General features: G+C 49.8%; 1 protein-coding gene across 3 annotated transcripts in view; it reads left to right on the forward strand.

Annotated features, from left to right (window-relative positions):
• Window positions 1–13407, forward strand: part of bcor (BCL6 corepressor) — a 39832-nt gene that overhangs the window by 15254 nt on the left and 11171 nt on the right. For 2 of the 3 annotated variants that reach the window (XM_085134665.1, XM_085134667.1), the window contains exons 3-9: window positions 192–3338; window positions 4848–4904; window positions 5482–5641; window positions 6702–7040; window positions 8120–8404; window positions 9721–10046; window positions 11260–11544. In XM_085134665.1, the coding sequence (XP_084990791.1) occupies window positions 192–3338; window positions 4848–4904; window positions 5482–5641; window positions 6702–7040; window positions 8120–8404; window positions 9721–10046; window positions 11260–11544 (4599 nt within the window). The remainder of the gene's footprint in view (window positions 1–191; window positions 3339–4847; window positions 4905–5481; window positions 5642–6701; window positions 7041–8119; window positions 8405–9720; window positions 10047–11259; window positions 11545–13407) is intronic. The other variant, XM_085134666.1, reaches the window with a different exon arrangement.

Below are 13407 nucleotides of genomic sequence, written 5' to 3' on the forward strand. Positions count from 1 at the left end.
CAAGTCCCCGTGCTCATCCCCATGTACAGATTGTACTCATTTGTCGCATAAGTCACTTTAGCAAAAACAAGCCAAGATTTTCCTTTTCAATCTTTAGTAGTATTTTTTCTTTTGTTTTTGTGCTGATGTCAGGATAGGTTTTTTTTTTTTTTTTTTTGTGCTAATAGATACTTTTTCCTTTGTTGCTGCAGGTGGATGCAAGGTTGACGCCCCTGGCAGCGATGGGGCTGGACCGAAGCACTCTTTTACATGATGGGCTTCATCTCCATGGTGGGGTTGTGTATCCAGGGATCAGAGCACTTCAGGCAGAGAAGGGCAGAGAGGCGCCTGCACTTCCACTCACTTATAACAGGGATGGACTCCCAGAACTCATCTACAAGCCTGATGGCCCTCTGGACAGTCGTAAGACGGCGAATGGATACCTAGGCCTCTATAAGGGCGCTCATCCAAGTCTCCACAAGCCCGTGCTGGTTCCTGGAGCCGAAGGTCTTGGCTTGGAACGCAGAGTAGGGCCTGGAGAGAAAGCATCTGAACTGGGCTTGGCAAGTGCTGGTGGCAGCTACCTCCGCATGCCGTGGCTCAGCCCTTACCCCGAAGCGAGCATGTATCCCTTCATGGACACATCCAAGTATGCAGCTCTAAACATGTACAAAGCCTCTTTGCTCAGCCAACCCAACCCCTATCTTTCCCAGCACCTGGCCTATCCTTCTCTGTGTGCAGCCCAGGGAGGCAGTGTTACCCCTGCTGCAGCGGTCTCTGCTGCTGACAGGCTCTATTATATGCCTCCCTATCCTGCTTCTCCCATCTCTTCACCCCTAGTGGCACCACCTATGAGGATTCCTGCAGTCACCGTGGCCCCAACATCACTGGTACACTGCCAAGACAAGGGGCTGGGTGTTGCACCTCCATTTGCACAGCAGCTTCACCAACCCTCACCTCTTTCTCAGCACCATCAAGCTTCTATAGACAGGGACCGCTCACCTAACAGGAGTATCAGACCGAGCAGACCTCCGTCCAGGAAGGGCTCTAGCAACAATATTAATACAAGTAGTACTATTACTAGTGGTATCAGTAGTCTGCCTACTGATTCCTCTCCTCGTGTTTCTTCTCGCCTGCCACAACCTCCCCTTCCTCCTGCTCTCCTCGACAATTCACTGGATTTGCAAAGGCCGGTTGCCAGGATAGGACAACCGGTGTCGTCCACTTCCTCAATATCTGCCTCATCCACATCCGCACAGTCCATTCCTCTTACGTTCTCTGTTAGCAGCATGGCATCAGAGCAGCCCTCTCCTGCCCGACCCAGCTCCCACAAATCAAGGCCAAGAGATGGGGCCCCTGAACCCAGAAATGCAGGAGTTGAAAAAAGACCCAGCAGGTCTCCCTCCAAAGCCAGCTCTGAGAGGCCAGCTCACCAACCACAGGCAACCAAAGACCCAGCAGAGAAGCCTTTGGATTTGTCTGGAAGAATGCTAGACTTTGGATTGCCCTCCAATGGATTCCCAGTTAAGATGGACACTTCAGGTCCACGTTATGGACTTCCCCCTAATAGAGAGCTCTTAAAAGAAAACCTTTCCCCTTCTCCCCATCCACATTGTGTGGTCAGCAGCACTTCTTCAAAGGTCTCAGACAGACCAGAGATGATCAGCACTTTACACTCCACCTGGGTTGTACCTAGTCCATCACCTTCTCACGCACAGCACACACCGGGCCTGCCCACCTCCCCAAGACCTAATACAGACCTGGGTCTTTCACAAACTAAAGGCTCTTCACCCTCTGTTATCAAAAATAAAGGTCTGGAGAGAGTACTCCCTCAGCAACGTAGCTCATCCTGTCCAAGGATAGAAGAGCCCAACCACTCCTCAACTCAATCATCTGGCACTTCTGTGGTCAACTCCAGGGCTCTTTCTCCCAAACATAATGGTGAGTGGGTCAAACACAGCCCCAGCCAGTCAGAACATCCACCATCTGCGGGTCACCACAGAGAGGGAACAGAGAAGCCCTCCCAGACCAGTAAGAGAGCTGAAACAACCCCAGATGTGCCATCTTACAAGAGGCACTGTGTAGAGAATGGTCATCCTCCTGGCCACCTTTACCTTCCACAGAATGAGGCTTATCTAAACCACAGCTTGGCTTATGCCAACAGATACCTACCCTACCCCATCACAGACAACATGACAATACATTCTGTGCCAATTGGAGGAAAAGGCCCCGTTTACCCTCACCCAGTACTGCTGGGCAGCAACAGCCTTTATCCAACCCACCTGGCAGCAAAACACCCTTTACCATACCACAATCTCCCTGGTCCAGGAGGAGAATATCTCACTTATAACTCACAGGAGATGGCCCATCCCTTGATGCAGACACACTCTGACAACAAGCTGGCAGAAAGGGCAGATGCAACACTGAAGTCCCGGGGACAGGATAAATCTCGGGGAACTGTTGAAGAAGGTGGAAGCCACAGAGTTAACAACACTGGGAAAGAGATAGGCGAAGGAAACCAAATGAAGCCTGATAGGGAAGCTGGAGCACAAGGACAGTGTGGCAGTCAAAGCAAACACCCCTCTTCCTCTTTAACATCCAGAGAAAAGATTGTCTGCATTGACCTTGTACACTCAGACACAGATATGGAGACTACACCATCAGGCCACAAACAACACTCTGCCGAGACCAGCACCAAGGCTTCCCAAAATGAATGTTGTCATAGTAACCAAAATCTCACAAAGACTGAGTATGAACCAAAACACCACCTTTCCCTTCCTTATCCAATCCACTCCAGACAGAGCCCTAACCTTAAGCCCAACCACAGTGACAGACAACCAGAAGCTCCCTTTGGGAGAGCAGAGGTTCCCCAGGACACTGGCTGTGCTGGGGCAACATCTAGCATATCCCCAGCTTCTCCGTGCCTGGTTGCCCAAGCAGAGGAGAGCTGTGAAGAGCAGAGCCCCAGCCCAGACCTTGAAGACCAAGATCAGAGCACCTTGCGCTGTGCTCGAACATCAGGGGAGCGCAGCTCTGGTAGGGACAAAGGGGACAGGGGGGACAGCAGAATTTCTCGCCTTACACAACACTGCACAGATATGGTGAAGAAATCAGACCTGGAAAAAGTCCTCAAGAGAGAGACTGAAAAAGAAGACAGTATTGTTGACCTGGGGGAGTCTCAGGGAGAAGGGGATGAGGAAGAAGACGGTAGCCAGACTTCATCTAAAAACTCTCGTAGATCCAGCCTGGCCAAAAGGATTGCTAACTCCTCAGGCTACGTTGGCGACCGCTTTAAATGTGTCACCACTGAGCTATATGCTGACTCGAGCAAGCTGAGCCGTGAACAGAGAGCTCTGCAGGTAAGGCTGCAAACAACTGTGCACGTTTGTGTATACATGCAATACGTAATGAACTGGGTTTAAGAAAATTGATGGGATGGGGAGAGGTTGTTATGAGCAACTTTTCTTATGTGCAGACATTTCAGACATACTTTGATTTCTAACATCCACACAGGAATAAAACCTCAAAGGCCACTCTCAGTTTTTCCCTGCTGCAATATTCAGATCAGCCTATAGAGCAAACCTTGCATGGAATTGGCATACTTTGCATACAATATAACTGCTGTCACGCTACTGTCCTGGCGGTAGATTTGATTGTCCCTTTAGTTTATCATTGTCTTAGGGATCTGGCCAGTCGAGACCCTCCTTAATGGGGTGGCAGTTCAAAGGTTAACCAGAGCTGCCATCTTTGTATGTTGATTAGTGAGCAGCCATTGTAAAGGTTATTTCTGTGCGTGTGTGCGTGTTTGTGTCTCCGTATGTGCTTGTCCTTGTGTGACTGCCTTGGGGCTAAAGCATGTTAGTGCTGAGTGTGCTAAAGAGACATGTACAGTAGTTTGGGAGCATGACTGTGGCACCCTCACAGTTCACACTGCCTTTGGCTACGCTTAACCCCAAAGTTAGGGCCAGTGGAGGGCTTGCAGTGTGCTTAACAACCAACAGCTGCCCTCTTCAGGGTTTCTCTAAGGCTTTCTGCATGCCCCCATCCGCCATTCACTATCCTCACCCAACCCACCTCCCTCCAATGGCCTGTCCTGCCTGGTTGCTGTCTAAGGTCATAATTCTCCTCATCCCCGCTCCCGCCATTGGCTAAAATACCAACCCTCCTAACAAAGATCACATGACCTCTATAAACATACTATTACAGTAGTATCACCTACATTTAGCTATTGTCCACTGTCATTCATACATGCACACTGAGCTATTCATTTCAAACTGTTTATGTCTTTCGGGGTTGCCTTTTGCTCAATGCTGAGCACAGAAACACAAAGACACACTATGCTATATTATCCACTGGCTCAGGGGCAGAAATGTTAATAGGTTGCACATGTCTGTCTATGTTGTGAATGCACCCTAGAAAACTGTGGTTTTTGTCTTTTGTCATGCTTGTCAATCCACAGCTGCAACTCAAAGCTATCAAACACTGGATTTCTGGATGCGTAAAAAAATCAGATGTGGTCTGCTTGGATCACCCCCCTGCCGCCAAAAAAAAGAAAGAAAGCAAGACAGCTGAAACTAAATTGGTGTCATTAATTATACCTCAAATACCCGTGTTATTTCCATTCAAATTTTCCAATCTGTCACTGGTGCAGTTCAGAAATTATTTGATGGTTTTGATGCAGTGTTAATTGACCTGTTGATTCACTTTAATTTGATTGTTATTTTTGTTGGGATTGTGGCTACCTGTTCTGTGTAAAAGAAACATGTGGAGAAACGTAACGTAAATTCATTTATTTAAAAAAAAAAAAGAAAAAGATGAAATGCTGGACAGATATATTGAGCCCCCCCCCCCCCGTTCTAATTGCTTAGATGGAAGTCATATCACGAGAGGGGAGTAATATAAGTCAACCTGCAGCTAACTGGGAGGTCAGTTCTTTACATTTCTTATCACATCTGCCTCTGACGGGCTCTGTCTCCTTTGTACTGTGTATTGCTGCACACTTCTTTTTTTTATTTTTCCCCTCCCCACTCCCTTCTTTCCTTCTTTCCTCCTTTTCATCTCCTCTCTCCGCCTCAGGGCTTAGATGTATATGTTTCCAAGCCATGTTTATGTTTCAGGAAGGGAGAAGCCAGGATTTAAGCCCCAGAGCGCATGGACTGACAGTGGCTGCAGTAGTCTAACCTGTGTCTTGACGCCGTGCTTGTGATTTATCTGTCCTCCTTTGTGTCCTGCGTGTATTTGTGTGCGTGTGTGTGTTGTGAGTGTGTGTGGGTGGGTGGGTGGGGGGGGGGGGAGTGGGGGGAGGTTAATTCTTTTGGCATATTCTTCTTTTGTTTTTTAAGACGATGTGATTTCTCATGCTTTTTTTTTTTTTTTTTTTTTTGCTTGTGTAGCTGTTGAGGCCAGATTTAGGCTTAGAGAGGTGCGTGTGTGTGCGTAGCGTGGGCAGATGATGAGTGGTTTTCATGGGTTTTCTCTGCATTTTTGTGTGTGTATGCACAGCGGGCAATGATGCGGTTCTCGGAGTTGGAGCTGAAGGAGAAGGAGGGCAGCGGTGTGTGTATGACTGCCTCGGCAGCAGGACGGGAGCTGGCAGACGGCCAGTGCGGAGAGAGAGTGCTGGAGTACTGCCAACACACCACCAGGCAGGGAGAGAGGGAGGGTGAGTAACCCAGCACCACACATATACACAAGGCATGCACACACATACATGCAGACACTCTGCAAATGAACACTCACAAAAAAAAAGGGACACATGCACGCAAACAATAGGAGCGTACACACTCGCTCTCATGCACTTGCAGCAAATGCTGAGGCAAGACCGGGTCACTCTAAAAAAAGACACTCTTCCACTCACACACAGAGACACAGACACACACATAAGCGTGTCCGTGCGTGCACGCACTTTTACACAAGCTAGGCAGCGCAAGCCAATGAGCGGGCAAGAGAGAGACAGCGAGGGGGAGTTTTATTTTCAAGAAGCCTTTTGTGCTTATCTGCGCAGAGAGACGATGGCGAGGGGAGGGCAAGGGGGGAGAAGGAGGGGCAGGGAGTGCGTGAGTGAAAGCTGGGGTGGGGGGGAGTTGGTGGGTGAAAGCGGATGGGAGAGCGCAACGGAAAGAACGGGATGGGGTGGGGAGCGGGGTAGTTACATTGGCTGGCAGCCCAGCTGTGTGTTGGAGCGAGGCCGCAGCTGACGTGTGAGCCTAATTATGGCATGGAGAGAGACAGAGAGGGAGTCGACGACGAGAGAGGGGAAGGAAAGGGGGGGGGGGTAGAGTCACGCTCTGTGTGAGAAGGGCGTGGTGCGGTCATGGAGTTGGGGGGGGGGGGGGGGGCAGGGAGATGACGAAAAGAGGGAGAGGGAAGAGGGATGGGAGTCGCCATGCACAACATGTGCGCAGGATGTTTTCGTGCCTCTCTCTGCTGGAAGTGTGCACGGCTGCACTGAACCATCAGGCCGCTGGCTCGGCTCGCATCAGATTAAAAAGTCTTTACCTCATCAAAGTTTTACTGCCTGTCTTTAAAGCAGAATAAAAGCTGGCTGGTGTTTAACTGGCATTCTCGCTCCGTCAACCCCCACCAACCACACCTTGTGTCACCCTGTTTCCCTGCTTGTTTTCTGTCTGAAATCTCTTCCCGTGTGTCTGCACCCTTCCCATCATCTTATGTTTATTTTTCCTCCGTTCGCTTCATGTCCCCGTCTTCTCTGCTTTGCTCAGGTGTCCGGCCGGCATACGCAAACAACAGAGTTCCAGTCCTTCAGAGGTGTGGAGGGCAGAGGGAGCCTTTGTCCCATCCTCATGAAGCCCAAGATGGGGCCAGAGGTCCGGGCCAAGGAGGGCTAAAGGATGGTGTCAGGAAGGGGATGAAAGAATGCGAGGAAGGTCACTGTATGCCACCCACACTGACGCCATCAAAGGGCTTCCCCGACGAGAGGACTAGCCCTGGCTTTGGGGTCACCAGGAAACACCCCCTTGGCCTCAAAGCGGAGAACGAGGACACAGAGATGGAGGGAGAAAGGGTGATCCACTCGGAGAAAAGAGCCAAGCTTTGTACGGGTGAGAATTTCACAAACACGCGTGCATCTCGCATGCCTCAAATAGCATCCCCCTTCTGCTCTTCATCTGCTTTCCATGCATCCTTAGAATTCTGCCCAGTTAGTTTTCCTTCACCGTGTGATGCCGAGCACCGTTTCATCCCTTGTTCTTTTTTTTTTTTAAATCACACTTTTATTATCACTACTTCCATCCCAATCAATTCCACCTCACATCCGTTCCATCACAACACGCTCTTCCTCCCCTTTCCTGCTCTCTGTCCTGTGTTTCGCTCTGTGTGGCAGCCAGCTCTGAGAAGTGTTTAATCCTGCCTTTGAGCGGAGCGCGAGAGAAGCGACGAAGAGGGACAGCTATTCCCTGTGTCTCTCTCTCTCTCTCTTCTTTCAGCACTGCCGTTCCTTCGCTGTGCTTACCCACCCTCTTCAAAGCTGCTCTTTTCTTCTCTTTTCATCTCCTTTCTTTTTTCCCTCATCTGTTTGGGTTTCCTTTTTATTTCTTTTCTCGCTGGCATGCGGTATCGTGCTTGTTCTCCTCGGCACTGGCAGACGAGTCAAATACCCGTCCCCTGTGAATTTCATGGGGGAGAACCCTCCCTCTGCTTTTCCAGCCTTTATTGCTTTGTTTCTCCACCCGACTCTTGACTTCTCTCCCCTTTCACTCCGCAATCTGTCTGCTCTACATCCTGCTCCCTGCCTCTCTTGCCTGGGTGTGTGTCACATGTAAGGCTTAGATGGGGTTTTACCAGCCATAAGAATGTCCTGATTAATGGCCTTTGTTCTTGGTGCTCTGTAGCTTGCATGTCAATATCTACAGTAGTTTTGCACGTTGCAGACGGTGACAATGACGGCTTTAGAAAGCAGAAAACCTTTTAATCCAAATGTCAACTCAGAGACACTTAGAAGAAATCTTTTAAGTAGCTCATAATGCACTTTTCAGACTATCTAGCGTATATTTTAAATGACCTTTTTAAAATAACCGAGGCTCGAGACCTTGCTCTTCACATCTTTGCATCGAGGTTTAAACGCAAAAACCATCAAACTGTTGCGTTTCAAGCAACATTCCGTGTTTGTGTTCATCTGCAGACGAGCGTGAGAAAGCCAGTGCGGACGACGACGACGACGAGGAGGTGCGGAAGCTTAAGGTCTGCATAGAGCTCAAGGGACTGCGACTCAGCAAGCCCGCCGCAGGCGCTGCTTCACCTGATGGGTCCCAAATCAAGCAGGAGAGGGCATGGCCTCAGCCCCGATTGGTTAGCCCTACCCAGGGCCTGCGCGAACGCAAGATCAGGCCCGGCGAGCACGAGGACAGAGCCGCAGCGCAGAGAAGCGAGATCAACAGGAAATGGGGCTGCGAGAAGCTGCCTAATGGTAAGAGTGAACCACCAGCCGTACAAACCGCCGAGTTCAGCTAGGGTAACGGAAATCTATCTTTGGCTCACGTTTCACTTTCTTGTTGAGCAGTCTGTCTTTAGGGGATTTCCCAAAAGCTGTCAGGGAGCACAAGGAGGGGGGGGGGGGGGGGATTCTTCCTCTTGCCAGGGTAAAGGCTTGAGGAATTTAAAAAAAAAGGGGGATGCAGAGAACCACAAGATAAAATGCCTCTCACCACCCTCCCGGTGCGTGTAGATTTAGGCTTTCTCTTTCATGTTCAGCTGATCTGCAGCGGGGTCTCTGTGAAGACGATTAAAAAGCAAATGAGGGGAAGTAGCTGGTGGAGGTATGTGTGGGCAGGTGTAGTGTGACTAATGTGTGATCAATGATTTCCTTTTTCTTTCCCCTTTGTTGGGTGGGTGAGGTAGAGGGGTCTTACTAAAGCCAGGGCTTTCCCTTATGAGAAATGCAAAATGGCGTCTCCGAGGCAGAAGAAAGAATAAAAGAGCAGTGGAGAGATTAAAGGAAGTGAATAAAGCAGAAGAGGGTTTGAATTTTTCTGTAGAAACCACAGACCATTACCGGGCACTGATTCTTTTTTTTTTTCTTTCTTTTTTAAAAAAAATAATATATATTTATTTAATTACCTCTCACCTCTCATGACTGTGACAACGGTTGTGTTGATAATGACTGTGGTTATTCCACTGTGTCTATCTGTGCGTTGTTTTTTTCTTTTTTTTCTCCTTCAGAAAACCACTAATCACATGAAATGCATAAATCTGCCTGTTAAGGATATCGCATTGTAAAAAGCTGTTGTCTCTGCAACAAATTGCTGTTATTAAATTGTTATTCTAAAAGTTGTACTGCAGCAGAAATCAGACCTAGACCAGATTGCGGAGTAGATTAAAGCAGGTTTGCAACTATCCTTAGGAGCAAACCCGCTTTAATAAGCTATTCCAATAAGCTTTTTGACATTGAGGTTTCAAGGGCAGCTTTTTTATTTTTGTGTAAATATGTACTATAAGAGGCTGAAACCAGACAGTGCCACATTTGTTTAAGGAGATTACTCCTAGCCGTGTCCTTGCTGCAGTGAAGAAGTGCACAGGAATCACTATAGCGGTGTTTATGCGAGCTTGCGTGTGAGAGTGTGTGTTTTTTCTTTATATATTTTTTTTCCCTGGGCGAGCAGGCATGCTGCGCTCTCAGACAGCTCTGTGTGCTCATTAATAAACCAACAGAGGGTGAGAGATGGCCTTGCAATACTTTCCTATCCTCACACTCGCTCACTCTGCCTTCCTCTTTTCCTTCTCCAGGAGTAGCTGCTGCCGTCGCTCCCCTCCCCCCCAGCCAGCTGAAGGACAGAGCGCACCCGCCGAACCCCTTCTCAGGTGACCGTGGCCTCAAGGAGTCCAGGAGGGGCCCCCCCTCTCCGGCCCCAGAGCAGTCCGTGGGAGGCACCCCTCCCCTCAAGGTCCGTCGCCATAGTGACACGGACAAACCCAAGGGCAAGCGGCCGTGCAAGACCAAACACACCAGCCAGAGGGAGCGAGAGCGGGAGAGGGAGAAAAGAAAAGAGGCAGCCGCCAGCAGCCCGGGCCAGCGTTGCGGGACTGAGCTGGGAAAAGCTGAGGATGACAAGGTGAGTGCGACCAAGACGCAGGCGTCTGGATGTTTGCAGCAGCAGACTTTGTTTCAGTATGCCTGTTGGCGCCTCTGATTATGCAGCTGGGGACGGGAGGGAGGGACTGAGGGAAGGAAGTATGTTTACAATGTTTAGAAGACTGCTGGAGCTTTGACCTCCCCGCGCCCTCAGCGGCTCCCTGCGGAGGGCCCTGCGTGCATGTGTTTGTGTCTCTGGCCTTAATTGTCGAACGCGTGTCATCTTTTGTGTGTGTGTGTGTGTGTAGGTAGGTGAGAGACAGGGCTGCGAGTGTCTGCAAGCATTCAAAAACCCTGGAGCAATTATATATCACACTCACTCCTGAACACAAAGCTACACACACGCACACTTTCTCTCACTCGCACAATGAGGAATGTGGCAGCTACGACTGAGCGTTTGAAACGCCGAGTTCAAAAGGAGGGGGGGGGGGGGAGCACGGGGGAAAAATTGAGGGGGGAAAAAAGAAAAGAAAAGAAAAAAGAAGGCAAGTCGTTTTCCGCCCGTGCTGCTCTCCTCCCCTGCTCCTCCTCAGCCTGACAGCTGCTTCGACATGGAATTCCACTGAGAGGGCTCGCAGTGTTCGCACACACTCAGTCACACACGCACACACTCAAGCAGGCAACTCCCTCTCTTGTGTGTTGTGTTCAGAGGGCTCTGTTGGTTTAGCAGTTAAAGAAAAGTGGCGTGCCAACCTGCACTGTTTTAGGGCGTGAACACTCGGCGTGAAAGCTGTGTGTGTGTGTGTGTGTTTTCAGCGATGCATAGCGTATCTCCCAGACACAACAGTCATATATAAACATAGATGTTGTTGATAAAAAATCAATCTGTGTATATATACAGTAGGTATGCTGTTAAAGAGGTAGTTTGGAAGTCATGTGAGGATAATGGGGGGTGGGGGTGTCTAAACACACGGCTTAAGAACAGATTTGAGCTTTAAATTTCAGTATGAATTTTGGGCCCTGATTCGAATACTTAAACCACCTTTTTAATTGATTCTCCTTTTAACTTATTTAAAAAAGTGGATATCATTTCCTGTGCATGGATGCACATTTTAATTTCCCTCTGTGCGCGTGTCTGCGTAGTCTCATCCCTGTCCCCTTGAATGCTCGTGCTCGTGTGTGTCTGTGAATGTCCCGTCTGCTTCGTGGCAGGGACTGTAACGCTCTCTCCCCATCTCTCACTCTCTCCTCAGCTGAGTGAGCAGTGCAGCGCTCCGAGGAAGAGAGCCGCTTCTCCTAATCATTATCCCTGCTCTCCAGTCAAGCCCTGCTCCCCCACTGCGCTCTGTCCGCCCTCCCTGCAGCTCCAGGCTAATGACAGAGCGGGCGGTGTTCCACCAGAGCCGGCGGGCTTGCACAGAACCCCCCCTGCCGAGCCCTCCGTGGTGCGTCCGATCCCGCCAGAGGCTCGTCGGCTGATTGTGAACAAGAACGCCGGGGAGACGCTCCTTCAGAGAGCAGCGCGACTGGGCTACGAGGTAATAGGCTTCAGTCGAAGTCATCCTCGCTTCTTATCTGCTTTCTCTCTTCGCAATTTACACCCTCAGACTTTGTCTTTTCCAAATCTCTCGCTTTCTCTCTCCCTTCTTAAATTGAGCTCATTTTCTCCACCTACTTTGTTCCTGTCTGTGACTCTGCCAGACGTCGCTTTACTTCTTTTTTTTTTTTTTTTCCCCTTCTCAGAGTTTTTGAGATTCTTCTTTCATCTGTCCTATTCTTCCTCTTCTTCCTTCTTGTATGATTTCCTCCTATTTCGCCCTCACTCGCGATTTCTACTTCACATGCTCCATCTTTTCGGCTCCTCTCGCCCGCTCTACTCTTTCTCTCTCTCAGGTTTCCGCTCTCTCCCTCCCCCCCTTTCCTCTCAGCGCTCTCTTTCTCTTCCTCTCTTTGTGACTCAGATTGTCGTTGGCACCCCTCCTCTTCCCCACAAGTGCGCACAAACACACACACAGCCTCCCCTCTTCTCGCCTCGCTCCGCTCTCACATCTCATTAATTTTCCGTGAGGCGAAGTGTGACACACACTTCGCGCACACACGCACAGAAACGAGCACGCGCAGGCAGCATGAGGGGATCGGTGGGATCATTATGCGCAGACTGATGCTCGCTGCCTCTCCGTAGCATCGGGAGATTTTTTTTTTCTTTGCTGCCGATCATTTGCTCCTAAACCAGATCCTCTCATACTCCCCACACGCAAGAAAGAATGAGACTTGTGTATATTTTACCGACTCTTTCTCGCTCTCTCTCAACTCCCATTGCTCCGAAAGCTTTTAATTAAAGTTGGATGGCCCGCTCTCTCGTTCTCCCGCATCCCCCGTGTTTCTCTTCGCGAGCCTAAACGTTTCTCCCCCTTGTTGACAGATGTTACAAATTGATTTATTGATCTGAGTAGTTTTAATGCTACTTGAGCTGCGGATTCCTGCTCTCTCACTCTGTGTGTGTGTGTGTGTGTGTGTGCACGCGCGCACGAGTGTGTGGGCGCCTGTATGCATGTCCACTCATTCGGTATCTCCTTTGATGCCGCCTGTGTGCGTGCGTGATAATTTTTATCACCAGCAGAGGAATCTTCTCAGAAACTGTAAATAGGTGTGGGTTTCTTTTGTTGCTCATTCATGAGTTGCTTTATGGTTGTGTGTGTGTTTGGACACGTTTATGATGATGAGGTGCGTGCGCGCGCGTGTGTGTGTGTCAGTGATTATGTGTGTGAGTCTGAATGGGAGAGAGCGAGAGTGTGAATGAGAGGTAAGCACTGGGAGTATAATCGCGTTCTAATGGCCCTCTAATGTGCCGTGGTGACTGTGGTTAGCAGTGGCGGCGGCTGTTTTTCTCCCTGGCTCGCTCGCTCGCTCTCACTCACACACACACTCTCAGACACACAGATACACGCGCACGAACAGGGTGCAGCGCAGCAGCAGGGTTCAGTCAGCCGTGCTGGAGAGAAGCTGGCTCGTCTCTCTGATTTATGCGTCTCTCTCGAACGTTTTTTTCCCCTCCCTCTCCTTCTTTTTTTTCATTCCCCCTTCGCATTTTTCCCTTCCTGTGCTCTGCATGTGGAGAGGGAATGAAGGAGGAGGGAGGAGAAAACCTGAGACTACACAAACAAGGCGCTGACCGCTGCGCAAACAACCCCCTCTCTCCCACCCTTTCTTTCTCTCTCTCTCTCTTACTCCCTCCCTCCCTCCCTCCCTCTCTCTCTCTCTCAGGAAGCTCGTCTCTCACTGCCTGTGTGCGATAAGCCTGGGGCAGGCCCCTGGGGCTCCCACACATGCACACACAAGGACGTGCTCAGGAACACACACACCAACTATGCATAAGGCCTAACACACACACACACTTGCAT

This window comes from Neolamprologus multifasciatus, chromosome 16 (genome assembly GCF_963576455.1).
Source record: "Neolamprologus multifasciatus chromosome 16, fNeoMul1.2, whole genome shotgun sequence".
Taxonomy (NCBI): Eukaryota; Metazoa; Chordata; class Actinopteri; order Cichliformes; family Cichlidae; genus Neolamprologus; species Neolamprologus multifasciatus.